Consider the following 20,948-nt stretch of genomic DNA (forward strand, 5'->3'; position numbering starts at 1 on the left):
TCTCCTAACCGGATTTGAAGTTGTGCCATTAGAAAACATTAACTGAGAGATTCCTAAAGGGCTGGGATTTTAAGAAGAGGTATGGACTTCAACAGACATGTCTATCAAACCAGAGGACTCATGCCCCTTTGGGAGAGAGGGATTGTTACAATAAGTACAGATTTAAGACGGCAGAATTGGACTGAATCCACCCCTCCCCCCCATTGAAGCAAGAGGGAAACAGACTCGCTCAAAAGCAACATTTTATGTATATTTCAGGAACCAACAAGGTGTTTTATACCAAAATGAAAGGTGTACTACATTAATTCCCAAAAGTCAACTGAAGATAAAAGAAAAAGGAGAAAGGAAGAAGAGATTTGCTGCCATTAGGTATGCCAGCAAGCTTAGTCCTTATCTAAACAAGAAAACAGAACTGTAACTGAACACTTAACCTGTAAGCATAGGCCAGGACAAACCCTGGTCAGTGAGCTATTTGTGTTTAGCTCCAAGTCACCTGAATTGTTTGCTGACAGCTATGTTCAGTAATGGTTCTATTTCATAGTGTATACAAGGCCCCAATAGGGCAGATGAGACAAACCAGTCCTGGATGGGAGCAAGAGAGTGGTCCCAAAAATCTAGTTTCCTATTTATCAGAGTTCAGTTAAAAAAGAAACACACACAGAGCTTATTTCCAAGTCAGGATTTTAAACAGAATTTCAAAAAGGCTTATTTCACACTAATTTCTACTAGATTTGCTATAAAAGTGTGGTGTAGTAGTACCACCTACCACTACCCCAGCACATCAAAGAGCGAGTAGTTTCTTAGAGCCACCCATTGTGAAATCTTCAGGGCACAGGGTGCCCACACCAACTATTTTGGGATGTCTTCTACAATTGCTTTATCACTATGGCTGCATTAGAAGATGCTGACGGCTGTCCAAGTTCTCTCTATATTAGGGTTCAGAGTAACAGCCGTGTTAGTCTGTATTCGTAAAAAGAAAAGGAGTACTTGTGGCACCTTAGAGACTAACCAGTTTATTTGAGCATGAGCTTTCGTGAGCTACAGCTCACTTCATCGGATGCATAGCATATCGTTTCTGCAGTTTCCACGATATGCTATGCATCCGATGAAGTGAGCTGTAGCTCACGAAAGCTCATGCTCAAATAAACTGGTTAGTCTCTAAGGTGCCACAAGTACTCCTTTTCTCTATATTAGCAATCCCAGTTTCTGACACAAGTGGAACTCCTCCATTGATGGTACAGAAGACAAAACCTCAGGGTACACTGAAACCAGAAAAGTGGAGTGCCCATATTACAGCAGCTGGTAGCTACAGTTGAAGTTCTAGTGCAGAGAAGACTCCAGGAATTTTACCAGACAAGTCATTAAAGCTTGGACACTATGTATGGCACCAGAACTGCTAACAGGTGTACAATGAAGCCTTGTCTACACACTATTGAGTATACTAGTTACACCATCACTGCAGCTCCAGTACTTTTCATGACATGGAAGTAAAATAGGAACCCATTTTAAGAGTACTCACAGCATAGCTAGCAGCAGTGCAACTGCTATAAAATGGGCACTGTTTTTTCTAGTGTAAACAAGGCCTTATAACATGCCGGTGGTTACTTAATATGCCAGATGGCAAGCCCTCTTTGGTGACAGCATACAGCTGTGGTTTATACTCTGCTGAAACACTATTAGTTTTATCTATCAACCCAACTCCATACAAATTTTCTATTGCTTTTCCTTAGTCATAGGAAAGCGACAAATGTGTTTTTTTTTTTTTTTTTTGGCAAGTCATTTTGGAAGCAAAGGGAGAGAAATAATCACATTTTTGTAACCCAAGAGACCAGTAAATGGGGGGTGGAGGGAAGGAAAAGAGAATGTAATTATTACATCTCTCATGAATTTGTTCTCTTTAATTTCTTTACTCAGACTAGAAATTTAAATGCAGAAAGTGTGGTAACAATCATATGAGGAATAGTCTCTATGACCTAGCTATATTTAAATCCAACTTAGTTTCCATTCTCCCTCTCCAGTTAACATTCCAGCTTCATACACTACCAATAAATGTATACACATTTTTTGAACTTTAAACAAGATCCCCATAAACTACAGAAAAAGCCTCTCCTTTGCTGGCTAATTAAAAAAAAAAAAAAAAAAAAAAATCTATTTAAGACTAGAACTTTGTAATCCAAGTAAAGAATGAATTTCTGTAAGTTTTAAACAAGTTTGCATTTTTTGATGGAGACTTCTAAAATCTAGATTAATAGTGCAAATGGCACAGCTATAAGAATCAGAAGAGATGTCAAGAGTCAGCACCTCTTATACCCATGCTCAGATATTAAGCTAATTAGAGATGTTTGTTCCTACAGCTCAGAATTTTGCAAGAATTTTTAGAGAAATCATTTTTACTGCATATGTAGTCTTCAATACTACTGAAATTGCAGCATGCTCAAAAGGTATCTTACATAATCAGACTAGTTTTCTAAATGAAAACAATCCATATGTCTACTTTTAAAATACATGCTGATGTTTTGTATTTAAAGACCAATGGAAGGAAAATCATGTATATAGCAAAACATGGAGACAGAACAAGAAGTTAAACAGTACTAGAGAAAAATGGTGTCTCATACCACTCAAAATGCTTGATTCCCAATCAATGAGGGATACTGTGGTTACAGAGTTCCCATTTGGCTTCAGTGACTAGTGTCTTTATGGGAAAACTTGGTTAATGATTAATAAATTTGTCTTCCCTCAAAGTAATTTTATTACTACTACTTACCACCACCTCATGGAAGAGTGTGTGCGCGCACGCGCGCGGGGGGCGGGGGGGTTATTAGTACTCAGTTGTCATCTGCTGCTATGGCTACAAGTTCTTAACAATGAAACAACTGAAGTATTTTCAAACTTCAACATTACACAGGACTCCTTTTACTAGCCAAGTGACATTTTAAAATAAAACTGTTTTGTTCAAGTGCACCACACTGCCTCTACATCGGGACAGAGGACATCAGTTTCTGCTATAATGGTTTTTAGTTTTGAACACTAGAACATGGTGATCCAAGTCCCTAGCTCTTTGTTCTAGTGGTAAGGTGTATTAATTCTAGCTTTAGGTCAATAGTATCCATCTTGCCCATATACCTATGCAGGCCAAGAATTAGCTAGCAATAACATTACAACAATTGTGTATATGCTTCTAATTGAACACTGCTGCTACAGTCAAACTGGAGCTTTAAGATGTTAGAGTTGGCCTTGGTTTTCTTCCCTCCCTATTTTCTATCTCACAGCAAGAGTGGGATTTCTTTAAACGGATTTACACAGCAGTCAGTACAATCCACATCAAAGGCTAAATCTTTATATATTAGTGAAGTGTATAATTCCACAATCTATGGGATGTATATTTTCCACAGTAGGTCTCCTCAACCCCAGGACATTCAAATATTTGATAGACTAGTTAAGAGGCAGTCTTTTTTTAAAAAAAGACTCTTCCTTCAAGATCGGTGGAGGGTTTAAGGATCATATGGTAATGTTAGCTCAGAACAATTTACTGTCATAGGGAAGTTTAATGAAAGACTGTCAGCTAGGTTAACATTTGTCTTATGAGACTGAAATGTAGTTCCTTTACAAGCAAGTTTACAAGCAAGAAAATCCCACTTCAATATTTCTACTATAGCAGCCACCAGTTTTCACTTCAGTGTTTTTAGAGTGTACAGAGTAAAGAATTGGAGCTGTCCAACAGAATAGTTTGTACATTCTCTTCCTCCTCTGAAGAGTTTTAAAAGGGATTTTAGACCTTGATGGCGAGAATCCCAAAACAAGAGTAAAATGAATTTATTTTATTGCAAACAAACGTCTAAAGTTAAATTTCTCCACCTACTTTTTTAAAGAGAAAAAGGAATCAGCAGGCTAAGGAGATACACCCATTTGAGAATTGACATGATTAAAAATTAGATATAAAATGGGTGACTCACAGTTTCATTAGCTTACAAAAATGGTGGAGTAACTACTACAAGCACACTAGGTATACAGTATTTTGGGGGAAAAGGGTTATACAGACACACAGCTAACTTCATATAGATCCCATTAGACAACTGGATTTACAACAAGTTTTGTTTAATAAGAAATGGGCAAAGCCAGCTTCTTTTCAGAATCAAAATGCAGAACAAATGGAAAAGAATTCATGGTGTTGTACCTTCACAAGTTTGAGCCTTCACAATTAATGCAACCAAGTTTTACACTTTAAGAGCTCTTCTACATGCACTCCACCTTCACTATTTAGCTCCAGGTTTCCTCTTTGCACCCAGTTTTGCTGAACTCCAATGTTATAAAACCTTTCTAGTTATTGCCAAAAACTTTTGCTTTCCCACTCCCTCTACCCAGAAACCACATAGAGAGGATGGAGTGTAATATGAGCATTACATAGTCTCATGATATTCATGAGGGCCACTATGAGCCTCCACATGAATCTGGTTGCTAACATTTCTATTCAATTGTGACAATGACTCACGACTGTTTCCTAGAAATTGGGGGAGGAAGGAAAAAGGAGAAAATTCTTTAATAAAAAGACACCAGGTACAAAGCAACGTTTTACTTTTGTTGTGGTAAAAAAAAAAAAAGTCACATTTTACAGATAAAATGTAGAACCCTGAAATACTGACACATTCTCTTATCGTGCACAATGCTGAGGTTCTCTTACGAATCACTTTAAAACTGCAATTAAAAATGTACAAAAAAAAGAAAGAAAAAAAAATCAACCCACAAAGCTTCTAAAAAAGGAACCCGCAGGCACTTCCTCTTGTGGAATGTTTAAAAAGTTAGCCTACTAAAGAAAAACAGTCGACTTCTTGTGAAGGTTTTGGAGAAATATGTATCAGTTCGTTTATTTGGGTATTCAATAATATCCTTGGTGATAATGCTGACTCCATGGCTTCTGACCCCAGAATTGCTGCAATAGATGGGATAAATAATTAATTTTGAATTGTAACCAGACATTACTCACAGCTCACTTTCCTACATTAAAAATATTTACAAGGAAATTAGATGACACCTAACTAAACAGGGAAGATTAACAACTTTTCAGTTAGCAGTAATATCTGAAATGTGTAAGAAACAGGAAGTTTCATATTGTTTAATGTAATGCCATATTGAGAAGAAACCAAATATACTGACAGACATTATAACCAATAAGCCACAGCTAAAATGCAAGATATCCTAGACTTTGCCCAGCATATATCCTAGACTTTGAGACAACTTTGCACAGCATTTTCACACATGTAAACGAGCCAATTCCTAAGGACTTAAAGAAAAGTCTCAGAGGTTACTTACACCCTGCTGCCACTGGTTGTAGCCCTGAGATTGGTTTTTGTAGCCACGATTATTTCCCCTTCCTCTGAAATTCTGTAACAAGAAGGTGTTTTAGAACACTACCGCATCTGTTGTAGGCCACATTCCAGAAGGGTATGCATGAGAATCCAAGACTTACCAATGCACCTGTCATGGTACAAACCTTGCATAGACACTGAAAAGCTCTTAAAATGCTTACATTTCTCTCCATTGTTTCAGAGATTTATATTTGGTGAGGGTTTCGGATTGGATAGGTTTCATAAGCCAGTAGTTCTCAAACTGCTGCTGGTCTGAAGAACTGACTAATCCAGTTTTGACTCGTTTCCAGCTGGCTAATTCTATTAAGACAACTATAAATACAAATAATGCTCCCATTCTTTCATGTAAGCAACTGTTGCAGTCACCACAAGGCTATTATGTGATCAGACAAAGATATGGTTCATTTTATAATGAATGAATGAGAGAAAAGGTGGTGCACAGAGTTTGGGATACAAGCCACACTCTGGAAGCGTACTTAAGAATTTTCACTATATTGGAAGAAATGCACCATTCTGGCTTAACATCAGTGTTTGGGAAGTTTGTCAAGTCAGTCTATTAGCTTGGGCTCCATCTGCTGGCTCTGACAGTCGAGATAATCCAACCTAACTTTTGAATGCCTCTACTGAAATTTGTCCATTAGAAAGAGTAGCAATTAAGTTCCTGGTGCTGTTCAGATCCCAAACAGCTATTAGGAGATCCTCAAAATACTTATGGAATATGATGTCTAGATGAGGAAGTTTCAGCTTGAACACCTGTTCTTTTGCTTTTCAATTAGCATTTCATTAATATATTACAAGAATATCTGGATGACTTACTACAGCCAGACAATAGATATTGCTATTTGCCATTTGGAATAACAAGGAATCAATGCTTTCACTACTTATCCTCACTAACCTGCCTAAATGAATGCACTGTGCTTAACTGATGTATCATGCACTACATCAGCCCCCAAAATTGGGATACATTTGTCCTCCCACATCATACAAGTGACATGGCCAGTCATAAGGAGGTCCCATGGCCACCCCTAAACCATGAGCAGTGTACACTTTGGGTTGTAGTGCTTGAAGCAGTTAAAATTTGTATTTCCTTTTTGCACCCCCTTTCTTACTAAAAAGTTACTCCTTCAGTTACATTTCACTTTACTTGCAATAATGTGAGGGGAGCCTTGCATATCTGTACATCTCGGGAGCTACCAGGGACTGTGAAACATGGAACAGTCCCTAGTGTTATTTTTCAAGTCTTGGTAGTCTGGATATGGTAGCTCCTGTAGTTTTGAGCCTACATATGCCTCCAGATATTGCATAAAACAAGTACATTCATTTACTGGGTTACTGCTATTAAAGTTTTGAAAATGCTTTCTCAGTTATGTATGTTTTCAGGAGCATTTTACACAGGTGCTGTCCCTTTCACTTAACAATTCTATGTCAACATTTCTATTGAATCAGTTAACTGTTACCTTTCCTCCTCAGGTGTGGCAGGGGCACACAAGTGATGAACTGCCTTAACTGCTGTTGGGCACCAAAGAACTAGCAGTGGAAGAGCGGATAGTGAAGTGCTTAGACTAGTGCTTCTAGCTTTCATAACACATGGAAAAAATCTTGTGGGAACATAATGAAAAATTCTGCTGCAGTGCGCTTAGACTGCAAAAACAAGAGCTCTAAATTTCTGATTTAACAGGAGTAAGCAAAGGTGTAAACTCTTGCCAATTATACCAGAGGCATTAGCTCTAAGCACATTTAATAAAGGTTTGGTACCATGTGTATTAGCAAGCATTCTAGATACTTGCACCAATATTAAAGTAGACAGGCCTTTTAACACAAAAACTCACCATACCACTATCAAAGGAGAGTTGTTTTTAAAACTGTGAATCAACATGCTTCAACCTGCAAATTTGTAAATTACTACTGTAACCTTTCAAGTAAGAAATTGCCTTAAATACCTGGTAAGTCAGCTTTAGCACATCTACAGAATGCATTACCTACCTGGTTGTAATTCCCCCTGTTGGGCATTCCACCTCTGTTATAGTTTCCTCTGTTTGAGTAACCACCTCTGCTTGGAAAGACAGGACCACGAGGATATGGATAGCCAATTGCTCCACTGCCACCACCGCCGCCACCACCTCCTCTCTGAGGCATATTGCCACCTCTCCTGTTGTATCCACCACGGTTCCCTGGGACTGTGGAAAGAAAAAATAAAAAACATGCATTTGTTTGACAGCTCTTTCTTATATGAAAACTATTGTCTGATATAGCTGACATATCTCAAATCCTATGTTTTACACCTACTACATTCTTAAGGAAGATTTGTTTTGCCTAATGGATTTGGATTTCAAGCCCACTGGCTTCAAATGAAAAAGAATGCCTGAATAGGAAATTTCTGATCTAATTGATTAAAACATCTAGAGAGACATCAGTGTAGTACAAAACCAAAACACCAAATCCATATGTGAAAATTCAGAAGCAGTGCCCTTGACAAGCCATATGAATACAGTATAGGATCTCTAGTTCCCTCTAAATTATGGACTAATGTAAGTTAGCAAACTCTTTAAATGCCTTGACTTCCTCTTCAAGTGTATCTGGAGTTGGAGTTGAAGTCAAGCTCTCCCCAGCATAAAGGTAATGAAACAGCTACAGTCAAAGGTTAACACCAAAGCCAGAAACGCCTATAAAGTTAACAGGTCTGTTTCTAGGCCTACCTCCTCCTCTGAAGTTGCCACGCATGTTGAATCCTCCACGTCCTCTCTGGCCACCTCTGTTAAACTGATTTTTACCACTTTTTTTGTTACTCTTCTTTGAGCCAGTGTTCTGTTTCTTTTCAGGAGGAAGAGATTTTTTACTTTCTTCTTTATATTGTTCCAAGAGCTTCTCAGCCTCCTCTTTCTGTAACTCTACATAGGTTATTTCATCAAAACATTCTGCTACCTCCGGCAGTGTGAAGTTTCCTATAAAGGAGAAAACCCTGGATGTTCAGAATACCCATTCAGATACAATAAAACCCTTTACTCACTCCTCCTACAACAGCAGGGACAAAATTCCAGAAACCAAATCACTGAATATGAAGACAAAACTGAGGAGTGGTAAGTGAAGCAAACAGTCCCCCAAGAAGTTGCTAACACTATCCAAAGCTAGAAAATATTCTGCCTATTAATTTTTTGAACCCTGCACTCAGAGCAAACATCAATGTCTGCCAAGCATGTTTAATGTTTTTTTTTTTAATAGGGCACTTTATGCCACGACAGCTTTGTGCATCTGCATGGAGCATATCAGCATGACTGAGTAGTGTTAAGGACTGCAGCAGAGGGAACACACAATATAGTGTTGTCTTACAAAGCTATGATAGTCTTCCAGTTTCTAGGTTTTAGTGTAACTGTTTTAAGGTAAGCAAATTTGAATTCTAAAAATTTACATTATCCCTTTAAACAGATACTCAACATCCTAAAACACAGTATAGGATTATGTTCCATGCCTTTCATTTTGAGAACTGCATGCTCTGGAAGATCTTTTCCCTCCACCTCTGCCTTCTTTTGTGTTCTTTGCTTGTAGTCTTCATCTTTTGGGCAAACAACAACTGCTTTGCGCTGGAAGCCTGCAAACAGGCACATTTTTCTCCTCTGCGCAGCTGCAGACACATTTGTCTGAAAAAAATGCAGTAACTTACTACACGTAGCTGTCATTGTCAGAACTAAAGGAAGTTAAACTTATGGTGTATAAATTTCATCTCTACAAGAGCTTGCAATGACTTTTACATGTAAGTGGAAGGAAAGATGTAGCATGGTGCAACTTTACAAAATCTTACTCTATTTGGATGTGAACACTATTTCCCTCAACACCCCACAATTTTGGAAAAATTGTAGATGATATATGAAGTGATTAAAAATGCTTGTCGTACAGTTCAACCTTTGGCCTCCTCAATGAGGTAAGCAGGAAAAGTGGTAGAGCACAACAGCTGCTAGATTCTAAACCTGAATCCCACTTAGTTATTTCCATTCTAATTTAAAATTAGTTTCATACTCTGTAGCTTATACCTGATCCAAAATGAAGTTCCGCTTCTTACGAGCGGCAATCTCAATGAACTTGCCAAGACACTGCGGAGCTCTCTGCAACAGTGTGTTAAGTTTTCCAGTGTCAGCCATCTGCCTCTTAAAACCTGCAACCTACAGAAACATATTTTCCAAAGTTATAGTAGTACTGATCCGGTTGCTGACCTATTCCTTTGTTAAGTGCTTTTATCTGACATTGAAGGCTTAATTTTTTTAAGCCAAGTGAAGCCCTCAAAACTCATCTGAATTGGTGTTCTTAACATCATCCCACAAAAGGAATGGTAATTCTTTAAAAAGTCTGCTGTGGCAAGAGAGCAATATTTCTCTTTATAATCACCACAGACATCATGCAAAAGCAATAACTACTACATTAAAATCCATGTCAGAATTTAGAGGTGTAACCCATCCTCAAAAAGCAATACAGGACTAGAACAAAAATACACAGACATTTCATAACTAGCAGGTCAACCAAAGAAATCTAATTTCTACTAAAAACATATACTACATAAGGTTTAGAAGCCTGCTGTAATTCATGCTATATTTACTTTGTTTAGTCAAAATTCCTTAAGTCTCCCAAAACCCAAGGAACTATTCAATACTTTGTGAACTTAAGTATCAAATAAATAATATGGGGATGAAAAAAATCCAAGTAACCTTTCAACTTTTATAAGTCTACTGACAGACCTCAGTCCTGCCACTACTTACCATCATTTTGTCCATAATAGTATTTGTTCCAAGGATATTGTATTTTCCAGGGTTTTCTGCTGCATGTTTGGAAACCCATGTCGTCTTCCCAGCTCCAGGCAAGCCAATCATCATTACCACCTATTATGACACAGTTTAGATGTTATAGTTTAAGTGGAAAGCCAAATACAGAAGCTGTGCTAACTGGCAGCTTATCAAAAAATGCTGCCATATTATGCCAATTATTGCTTTAATTGGTTCATTTAGTTAAAATATGGAGAAACTTCAGAACGGGTCCAAACAAACTGGTAAACTTCATAGAATGGCCAATCTCAAAAACGTAACCACTTTAAACATCATAAGTTACCCGTTTTAAGAACTAACATCCACACAGATGGCCAAAATGAGTTGTGTAGTAAAATTTTCAATCTGATTACTGCAGTTAGATTAATATGCTTTAAAAAACATCACACTTACTTCACAGTCTCTCTTTTGTTCAGGTCCCTTTGGTCCTCTAACCCGATCTTCTAATGGAACCTTCTGGATGAAGCTATACTCTTCAGGTACGGGAAAGTAGGGTTCATCCTTCTGACCAAAGTTGAATTCAATTGCACAGTTATGGCAGAGAACATGTGGGAAGAGTGGTCGCCCATCAAGAACTTCCTTACTGATTTTGAATGCAACACCAAGATCCTGCCCATTCTTGGAATATGAGAGTTCCACTTCATCGCCTTCAAAATTCTGTTAATATATGAAACTAGTTTAACTTGCACTAGTATAAAGACCAAATTAGTAGGAATCCAAGTACTCTGTATATAATTACTTCAAGTTTCCTTTTATAAAGACTTCATGATGGAACCTCAGTTTCCATCTTTTGTCCGCAATACAAGTAACCAAACTTAATCTTATTTAAGGTTTTGCTAGACATAAGAAAAATGAAGCCCTTAAGATAAACATAGATAAAAGTTATCAAACTTTGTATAATGTAAATGTCTTCCATACAGAAAATGGCTTTAACTCAGTTAAACAAGCATCAAGTAATGTACCAACACTAAGAACATTAACCAGAATGTTTAAGATAAACGTATCTTGCTCCATTTTTTTTGGAATCAGGTCAGCCCTTCCCACATAACTAAGCCAGAAAATTCAAGTTTCAAAAACACAGAAATAGTGGAAAACTTACAGCAAAACACGCAATCACATCATTTTCATCAAACTTCTCACCAAAGTCTTCAGTCTCACAATTGCATGTCTTTATTGCTTTTAGAGAATATCCATAAGAAAATTCTTCTTCACCTGGTGAAAGACAAGACAACTTAGAGGAAAGCTACAGCGACTAGCTACAATCTTGCGTTCTAGATTACTTACTTTAAAACATTCTAAAAAAAAAAAAAAAAAAAATTTATATAAAGAGTTTATATTCATTCAAACCAATAGTGCTGTGTCTCATTTTGCAGGTGCTTCACCGCAGGCTATTATCTAGTACGCGTTCCAAAATAAGAGGAAAAAAAAATGCAGCTAGACATCAAAACAAAGAAATCAGATATTCCAAATTACTCAAAGTCTGTCCTTCAGCATTGTTTTTAAGTATTTCTAGTCTTAAAAAAAATTTACACCATAGATTTTATTACATCCTTGAAGTTCTTGACCTTCTCTACTCGCTCCAGGTACTGTAGCTCATTACTGAATTCTACCTTACGAACTGTAAAAATGGACTACATCTTTAGTTTTTAAAAAGATATTTGACTTTTACTGAAACGAATTAGGTGGCAGCTAAGAACTATCTTTTAGAAGGAGCCAATACCATCACCAGATACTGCTCCAGATTACCATTTGTTCAATAGTGAACATTTCAACAAGCACAGTAGACACAGGTATTAAAACTGGATCTTAAATTCTGAAGAACTGTTTGTGCACCAGCACACCTTTAAAAATATTAGTTTACAGCTGCTGCAGCAGAAACAGATGGGAACTCAAACATTATCTACAAAGATGGCACCTCACTAACAATGGTGGGTGTTTAAATATTTAGACAGCAGAATAATTTCCTTTCATCCAGCAGAGTATTCTTCCCTCCTGCCCACTTTCAAAAGTGAAATAATTTTGGTAGAAACATCACAATTCTTTATTTTCCTATTAATAATTCTGAGTGTAATATCTGTGTCTCTTTCTCTGGACTTGTGCCAAGATACTTAGCAATCTGCTCTTCAAGACAGTCTTGTGCTGACGGCACACAGGTTATATGCAGAGCAAAGATTATACAGAATTATTCTACACAGCTGATGCTTTTTATCATTAAGAGGGAAGCACAGCTCTTGCAAAGTCAAGTAGCCCTTACATCTATAATATTCAAAAACCAACTTGTTTTGGCTGAAGAAGTGTATCCTTCTTTCAAAGCCACGGTCTTCACAGAATCACTTGATACAATGCCTATCTTAGTGTGGTTAAGAGGCATCACCAACAGCAAAAAAGCCTACACAGATTCAGTTACTCCATAAGAAGTAAAGTAGTCATCAAAAACAGGCTGAATGCCTTTTAGATAAGTTTAAGTAATACTGACTGACATATTTTGAAGTCTTACCAAGCAACATTCCACTTGTACTCAGTGACCAGCCAACCCGCACTTCATGAATGTCAATATCTTTTGTATACAGATGTTTAACAGGAATCTTCTCTGTAACCTGTTTTTAAACAAAAATTGATAAAGTGAAATGAAATATCAGGTTCAAACAAGACAAATTCCTGAAGGAAATATTTTGAAGCCTGTATTAAGAGGTGATGCAAAATATTAAGTATGAATAGGAGCATACCACATTTTCAGGTATGGGGGGGAGGGTTGAAGTGGGGAAAGAGTGAAGTAGTCTTGAGTTAAAACTTTCTGGAACTACAAGTCAGCTACCAAGTACTTATATCTTCTGGCTAAGGACGTAAAGATGCGTGTGACTTCAAGGAGCTTTGTTTATGGGGAGGTTGGGGCATTTGAAGTACAAGGAGCCCCTTTAACTTTAAAATTAGTATTATGTTGAATACACACACACACACACACTCACTCGACTCTTCTGTATGGTAATATGTCAGTACTCTGCGTGCATGAGAGTGAACTAACGTTACTCTAGCCAATACGGTACAGATTGAAGTGCAGTATTACATGAAGAAATAAAGCCAGTGTTTTGATACAACAAAACACTGTTGTAGTGATACAAGGACAGTTTAAAGCTTAACAATATTTCTTTTATAGCAAGCGACTAATAGGCAAATGTTATCAACTTTTGCAGAACCTATTCTTTGTTTAAAGACATATTACTTTTATGATTACAAAGAAAAAAAAAAAAAAACACCCTTAAGTCCCCATAAATGTGTAGACAGCTAGCTGCCATATGTTTGCTGCTGCTCAGAGCTTTGCCAAGCTGTATCAACTGAAAACCAACTAGAACCCTGTGCTCTTCAAAATCATAAGCAGAATGACACTGACTTGAAGACAAGAAAATTGGAGCTGCAGCAGTAATGGCAATGGCAGCAGGCACCAAGAATAATTCATTAAGGGAGCCTGGGTAAAAGGAGATACCCACCCACCCACCAACCCTTGCAGGAGTCCGGAGGCCTAAGGGCATTGGATGAAAGGAGAACAAAAAGCAACTAGAATTGTGCCTGGGGTGCATGCACAGAAAAGGCTTAAGAATTGAAGACATAAGCTGGAAGCAGTGAGCCAAGACAAGGACCAGCACCTGCTGGTAACTTCAGCACCCACCCCTTTCCCAGCAGGTGGGAGGTGCTGGCTTTGTACATGGTTCTGGACCATCTACAGCACTGCTGCTTCTTTTCCCTTCCCACTCTGATCAATGCTGGCTTCAGCTAGGAGACGGAGTCCTGACTATTAGTTGTCTGGTAAAGTTACCAACTCCTGTGGCAGGCATAGATGACTGGGTATGGCCAGGAATGAGATTGCTGGGTTAAATTACAATTAAATACAGTACCATTTTATTCCTTCAGACTGTAGGTGGCATGAAGCGCAATCCTCTTATCTTGGCTAGTTGGCGTTAGGTAAGTTTTTCCAAGCCTTGTTTATAGCTATAGGATTCATATGTAAATCTCTGCATTTTGTAGACTCTTTGTATAAAAGGAAGTCATTTTGCCAGTTAAGTTATTTTTCATGTTTTAAACAAACAATTTTCTCTATGGACCAGAGGAACAATTTAAAAATCCCTATGCTCTGGATTTATCCCATCTGATCTAGCTACAATTGAATGGAATTATATTTTTGTAAAATTCCAGCTATACCAAGATGAGCAATAATTAAAGTCTTTACACATGCTCAAGATTATTCCCCACTAAAACAGTAATAATAGGATTTACCTTCATTTCAAAGCAGACTTTGCCTGTAGAAACTCCATAGGAGGCTCTCCCTCCAGCCCAGAGAAAGGCAAAACTTTCCATGGTCAGAGAGGAAGCACTAAAACGGTCTCTTGAGATTTTAAAATGTAGGTCGCAGTTATCTGTCAATATAATAAAAATCATACTGTTTACTGCTTTTCATATGATGCCTGAAATTTAAACAGATTAGTTTAAAACAAATGTTGGGCACTTTAATAGGTGATCTGACTTTCAAAAGTGCCAAGCTGTTGATTACAAGTGGTCTTAGCACTCATGAAAGTAAGCCAATTATTTGGATGCCCAGATACGGCCTTTGGTGTAACTTTCGGCACTCATGCTAAAAAGTTTCGGCATACACCTTTAAATTACAATTAACTTCAGAAAGTTCTCAGTATTGTTTTCAGTATTTAACTTATTCAGTAAGTTATTCCATATGAGGCATGACCGGAACACAGCTCTCCTGCTGCTGGATATGGACACTTCGATAAGCCAACTGGTTTGCTGAATATTGGTGGTTCTTTCCCAGCTCAAGGTTTCAGATAGCTGATCAACTAGAAAGTCCTGAGGAAGCCTGATGAGTGTTATGAATCAGTTTTACACATTTATTGATGTTTCCCAATTTCCTATAAAAACCTGTTGCTAGTGAGTCTACACGTCACCCCTTAAAGTTTATTTCTATTTACCATATGGTGTAACTAAGTTAACTGTTTACAGGCAGACATCAAAAATAGCCTTAAACACAGATAGGTGCTAACAGTTTATACAACAATATTAAGATACAAATGGAGTACCAAAAGCTATATGTGGTGTGTGTGTGTGTGATTGGCTTGAAATTAAGACGGCTACTTGTTAGTAATGTAGACAATTAAAATAAAATACTCCAAATCAGATATAGGTAGCTTACACAGGGAGAGCATGGCAGGAAATGATTGTTCAAAATGAGAAAAAAAAGTGCCACACGGGGGGCCGGGGGGGGGGGAAGGAGAGAGAGAGAGAGAGAGACAAACAAAACACCACCCTGGTGCACAGTTGGAACCTCCGTTCCAAAGAGGATGTCAAAACTGAAGCCAGTAACACCACTGAAGCCTCTTGAGGGCAAAAACAGCAGATCTTAAGCCATAACAAACCAATGTAACATGGGGATGCGAGGTGTGGGATGCAGCCCTTGAAGTGCTAGAATGTAGAAGAATGTACTAGAAACCACAGCCACGCTGAAATTTAGCGAATATATTATCCTGCCCATGTATAAGACTTGCCTTCCCCACTTCTAATTAGAACAGCACATAAGATTTAAAAAGTTAACAGTAACCAGTCTATGCACACACAAAGGAACTGTACTGTTTTACATGCTGCATCTTGTGATAGTCTTAAAACTAAGAAGTCTCAACAGTACACATATACTTTAGATCTAAGATTTAAGGTGCTTAGTATTATCAGAATTCTCGGTTTGTATGGAATGACCCTGTCTACTACCACAATGTTTGCAACTGAAATTTATTTTGTACTACTAATAAATACTTTCATCCACAGTTCTCAGAACACTTCCGATACCCTCCACACATTATTGCATACAAACCAGAAAGTGAAACTGATTAGAGATAAGCTTGCATAGTTCTGCTTACCTGTTTTATAAAAACATTTAAAATTTAAAGAAAAGTTAACACCCCTTTGTATGGAAGTGTCAGGAATATATAATCTGGATCAATGTTGCCCAGAGGCTGACACAAGTAGAAATATAATGTAATCTAAAAACTGGTGGACTCTAGGAAATACAGGCCACCAATGCACATGTAGTGTTTCCTCACACGACTGGTCATATTAAGTTGACATCTGTGTAAAATGACTGGACTTCAGTGGCATAACTACTTGTGTTCAAGAAAACTAAACCACTACTAGTGGTACAATAAAGCCACAGCTATTATTTAGGCACTCTGAAAGTTCTATCATTAAAAAACAGCTGCTTACGACTAGCAGTTTTCAATTCAGAATGAAATCCTGTCTATCAAGAAACACTATCAAACTGAATTAACTGCTAGCACTTTCCAAAAAATAAATAAAATTATAAGTTTCATAAACTACACCTAATCCATATTGTCTGTTAAGGTGACTGTGAATCCACATTTTCCCAGTTTTAAAAAGTTTCTCCACAAAAAGCAGAAACTGATGATAAAATGTCAAAATACGCAAAGCAAACAAGCTGAAATATGAAACATTTCTATACTTTCAGCTATAGTAATCATAGGCCTGGTCTACACGGGGGGGGGGGAGGAAGGGAGAGAAGGGGGGAAATCGATATAAGATACGCAACTTCAGCTATGAGAATAGCATATTCTTAGAATCACTTACTTTGCGTCCTCGCGGTGCGGGATCGACGGCCGCCGCTCCCCCATCGACTCCGCTTCCACCTTTCGCCCTGGTGGAGTTCTGGAGTCGACAGAGCAATCGGGGATCGATTTATCACGTCTACACTAGACACGATAAATTGATCCCTGATAGAGCGATCACTACCCGCAGATCCGGCGGGTAGTGTAGATGTGGCCTTAGCATTACTTGTAAACTACTACTATGTATGCTACTTTTAGACAAGTGTGATCTAAACTGTTCTCCCTTTAATGAAAGTGAAGGATATAATTTGCAGCTGTCTAACAGACTGGATAAGGTTTCTTTTTAAATTGACACGGTAACTATCCATTGGGTCAAGGCACTGTAGAAAATATGGTACTGCTTTACACAGAGACCATTAAACGCTAGTGACATATATCTGGAAAAACTAATCCCCCCGCCCCTCCCCCCCCACACTTTACCCTTAGTGGCAGCACCAAGGGCTCACAAGTTGGTAATTCTCTCCCCTTTACAAATTTACTACTCTGCATAAGTCAATCACATACATGGTTGGAACTGGACATACTAGTGCTCAACCAATTCTGAGTCTAATGTACAGTTGACATTACAAATGACTGATAGGTAAGACTTTACAGCTGTACACGGTTTGTACACAAGTGGGTAAGAATTCTCCATGCATACCAACACATTTCTACTTTGCACTGATGACTGACAACCAATTAGAAATCAACTAATGGTTTGTTCTAACTTATTAATATCAACGCAAAGACTGCTCGATGCAGAACAGGGCCTAAGCGAACTAAAAAGCAGGGTTACTTCATCACAATATGTACTCTCTTATCACTTATCTTAATCTTTTTAATTGAGGTAAGCTGCCTCTTCCCTCCTAAGTTAGAATGGCTGTACAGTATAACAGAGCCTGTACATACCATTTCATAATCAAGTTCTCAAAATAAACCAGCCCATTGAGTTTCTTTCCACTTCATTTATGCCTTCTCCCAATTTTGAATCTCATTTGTTAACACCTGTCAGTAATTGGTGAACATTTTGGAAAAATCTTAGTTACAGATTGATGTATCCCTTTGCAATATACATCCTGAAACCCCTCCCCCCATTCCCTAGTTCACCAGCAAAACCAGGGATGATATTTTTAAAACTTTTTTTTAAAAAAGCACCATACAGGGAATAAAACCAAGTAAAGCCTTTCTGTCTCTCTTCATATATCATAAAAAGCAGAAAAATGGCACAAGCCAATTCTGAAGTCCTTCACAGGTCACTTTTACTGATGAGAGTCAACCTGCATATTCCTACAACAGTTCGGCAAGCTAGTTTTAAAAAATAAGGGGGGGGGGGGGGGGGAGGTGTGAAGAGGAGGGCAGGGAATTTGTCACGAGAGTCAAAAAAACAGAAATACTTACAAGTATCAAGACAGACCATTGTGTCATCAAACTGTTCATCTTCCTCTTCAACGGGTGGTTGAGGAGATTTGGCCCTAAAACCCAACGTAATAAATTTTCCTTAATAGTGGTTTTTGCAAAGTGTAATTAATACCTAACTTTTAGTGCTTTTCATTGATAGACCTCTAATATTATTTAGTGGTTTGAAGTTTCTCTACCTGCTGTACTTGTTTTCCTCAATGTATTCAAAATATCCCCGGCCATGGTCTTCACGTGGTCTCTTCACACCTCTCTTTTTATCACCAGCTTTTTGTTGTTCTGTTTTAGTATCTCCTACAGAAAGTAATTTAAATGAAAAATATGTTTAAGGTAGGTCCTGTTGAGAAATGCATTTTAATTTGTACAAGTTAGTATTTCCCTAAATGTTAGGTTTCAAATTAAAATTTAAGAGCACACCGCCTAGCTGCCAGAAAATTATACCAGCGTCCTGCATAGAGATCTCTTAAAATTATTTAAAAAAAAAATTATTTTAAAAAAAATGCAGAGTTGTCCTAGCTGCAGCACTCAGCTTCTGACAATGATGTGGTCCGAAAATTACTTCATGAATTGTCAGATCTGTAAAAAAAAAAGTGGCAAGAATAATATGAGCTCATTTACACTGTCCCTGCACAGAGAAGACACCTGCTGGGTTCAGGGCCCAGGAAAGTTAAGCAGCTAAAAGACCAGTAACTCATTGCATTCAATAGATCATTTACATCCTCCTTCCCCTCCCCCACCCCGTAGGGCACACTGGAGCTGCGCACAAGGGCACTACGGAACTGCAGCGCCTCCCTTTCCGCCTGGCCCGGCGCAGCTTGGCGGCGGGGGCCGCTCCGCATGGGGCCTGGCCGCAGGGAAGGGGATTCCGCCTCCATTGTACCCAGCGTTCCAAAAGCGCGATCCCGAAGACCAGCCAGGCCGGAAGCAACGTCACGCCGCGAAGCGTTCGTTTGCACAATACAGCGCGCCCCAGCGGCCCCTCCGGAACCGCCCCTCCCCCACGGCGCGGCAACCCCTTCCCCCTCGACCCCCCGCCGCGCTCGCAGACTGGCGCAACGGTCCCGCGCAACCACCCCACCTGCCCGAGACCCCCGCCCCCAGCGCGGGGCCCGGCGCAGCCGCCGCAGGGAGACATGCGGCGGAGATGGGGGGGGGCGCGAATCCCGACCCCTCACCCCCCCCATCGCCGGCGGGGAAGGGCCCGGATCTCGTGCTAAACTACGAATCCCTCACCCCGGAAACCGCCCCCCCCTCCCCCGCGCGCCCGGCCCCTCAGCCCCGGGGAGGCCGCTGCGGCCCGGCCACGCACTCACCCCCGACTGCCTGGGGCCCGGGGCGGCCGCCTCCGCCGCCGCCTTCCGCTTTCTTCTTGTCCTGCTGCTGCTGCGGCTGGTACTTGGCGGGGGCCGCCGGGCCGGCAGCAGCCGTTGCCGGGGGTCCCGAGGCGCCGCTTTTACCGGGCGCCTCCTTGGCGGGCACCCGCTGCTGGGGCTGCAGGAGCGGCGGCGGCTGCTGCTGCTGCGGGGGCTGCTGCTCCCCGTGCCCGTTGGCGTCGCCGGCCGCGGCCTCCTCCTCGTCGGCGAGCTCGTCCTCCCCCTCCTGGAAGCCCTGGTCGTCTCCGTTCTCATCCTCCTCTTCCTCCTCCTCCGAGCCGGCCGCCTCCTCCTCCATCGGGCCGCCCCCGGCCCCCGCCCGCTCGCCGTTCTCCTCGCCCAGCTCCATGGCGTCGCCATCGGCCGCCTCCATCCCCTCCTCGTCGTCGTCCTCGGCGGTGGAGGCCGCGGCCTGGTCGGGGCCTCCCTCCTGGCCGATCTCGGCCGCCTCCCCCTCCATGCTGCCGTTGCCGGGCTCGGCGGCGCTGCTGGCGGGGCCTCCCCCGCCAGCCTCCTCTTGGTCTAGCGCGGCCTGGAGCCGCTCCATGAGATCGGCCTTGAGGCCCTTGTCGGAGAGACGCCGCTTTTTCAGCTCCTCCTTCAGCTCCGACACCTTCAGCTTCTTCACGTTGACGGGCGAGCAGCTCATGGCGGCGGCGCGGTGCCTGGCGGCGCTGGGCTCGGTCGGGCGGCGGCGCTGGGTCGAGGCCCCGGTGGGACGCGGGTGGGTGGGTGGCGCGGCTGGTTCGTGCGGCTGCGGCAGCTGCAGAGCGGACCCGCCTGGCGCCAAATCCTTTCACCGAGCTCGCGAGGGAGAGACGCGCCTCGCGGGGCCGAGCACGCAGCTCTGCCTGCCCCGCCCGCGCACGCAATATACCCCCTCCCTCCCCATTTACCGTAAGTGCCGCCGAGCGCCTCTCCAACCCCACTACCGTAAATACCCGCCCCAGCGCATTCAACCTTGCCAACCCCCAGCTTTTCCAGCGCCACAAAGGGGCAGGTATGAACCCTTCACGGGGCAGCAGGAACCCGACTAGTGCTCTTAGCAAAGAGCTACTGATGTTACTTGTGCCTGTACCACTGGCTGGGTATGACCTTGGGCAAGTCCCTTCCCTGCTCTGTGCCTTGGCCCCCATCTGAAATATACAAAGGTAGGGGAGTATCATCATCCTTAAAGCACCAAGCGCCCTAGCCCCGAAGTGCTATATAAATAGCTATCAGCACGAATTGATAAGGATTATAGACAGGCACTGTGGAAGTGTGGCTGACTAGCTAGTAAACTGCAGCCTACAATCCTGCAGTGTCCATTTAAACCTGACCTGTTGCCTAGCGGGGAAG

At 40.9% G+C, this 20,948-nt stretch overlaps 1 protein-coding gene across 1 annotated transcript; it reads right to left on the bottom strand.

Moving 5' to 3' along the window:
- Nucleotides 1-3,803: 3,803 nt before the first annotated feature.
- Nucleotides 3,804-20,440, bottom strand: HNRNPU (heterogeneous nuclear ribonucleoprotein U). Its single transcript, XM_037895350.1, has 14 exons — nucleotides 19,551-20,440; nucleotides 18,417-18,531; nucleotides 18,220-18,293; nucleotides 14,441-14,580; nucleotides 12,669-12,768; nucleotides 11,271-11,383; nucleotides 10,565-10,828; nucleotides 10,109-10,228; nucleotides 9,389-9,517; nucleotides 8,830-8,998; nucleotides 8,060-8,305; nucleotides 7,347-7,540; nucleotides 5,308-5,379; nucleotides 3,804-4,927 (listed from the first exon to the last, which is right to left on the bottom strand). The coding sequence occupies exons 1-14, from the start codon at nucleotides 20,257-20,259 to the stop codon at nucleotides 4,874-4,876; spliced, it is 2,499 nt and encodes an 832-aa protein (XP_037751278.1). The 5' UTR covers nucleotides 20,260-20,440; the 3' UTR covers nucleotides 3,804-4,873.
- Nucleotides 20,441-20,948: the final 508 nt, after the last annotated feature.

The sequence above is a fragment of the Chelonia mydas genome, chromosome 3 (assembly GCF_015237465.2).
Source record: "Chelonia mydas isolate rCheMyd1 chromosome 3, rCheMyd1.pri.v2, whole genome shotgun sequence".
Classification (NCBI taxonomy): Eukaryota; Metazoa; Chordata; order Testudines; family Cheloniidae; genus Chelonia; species Chelonia mydas.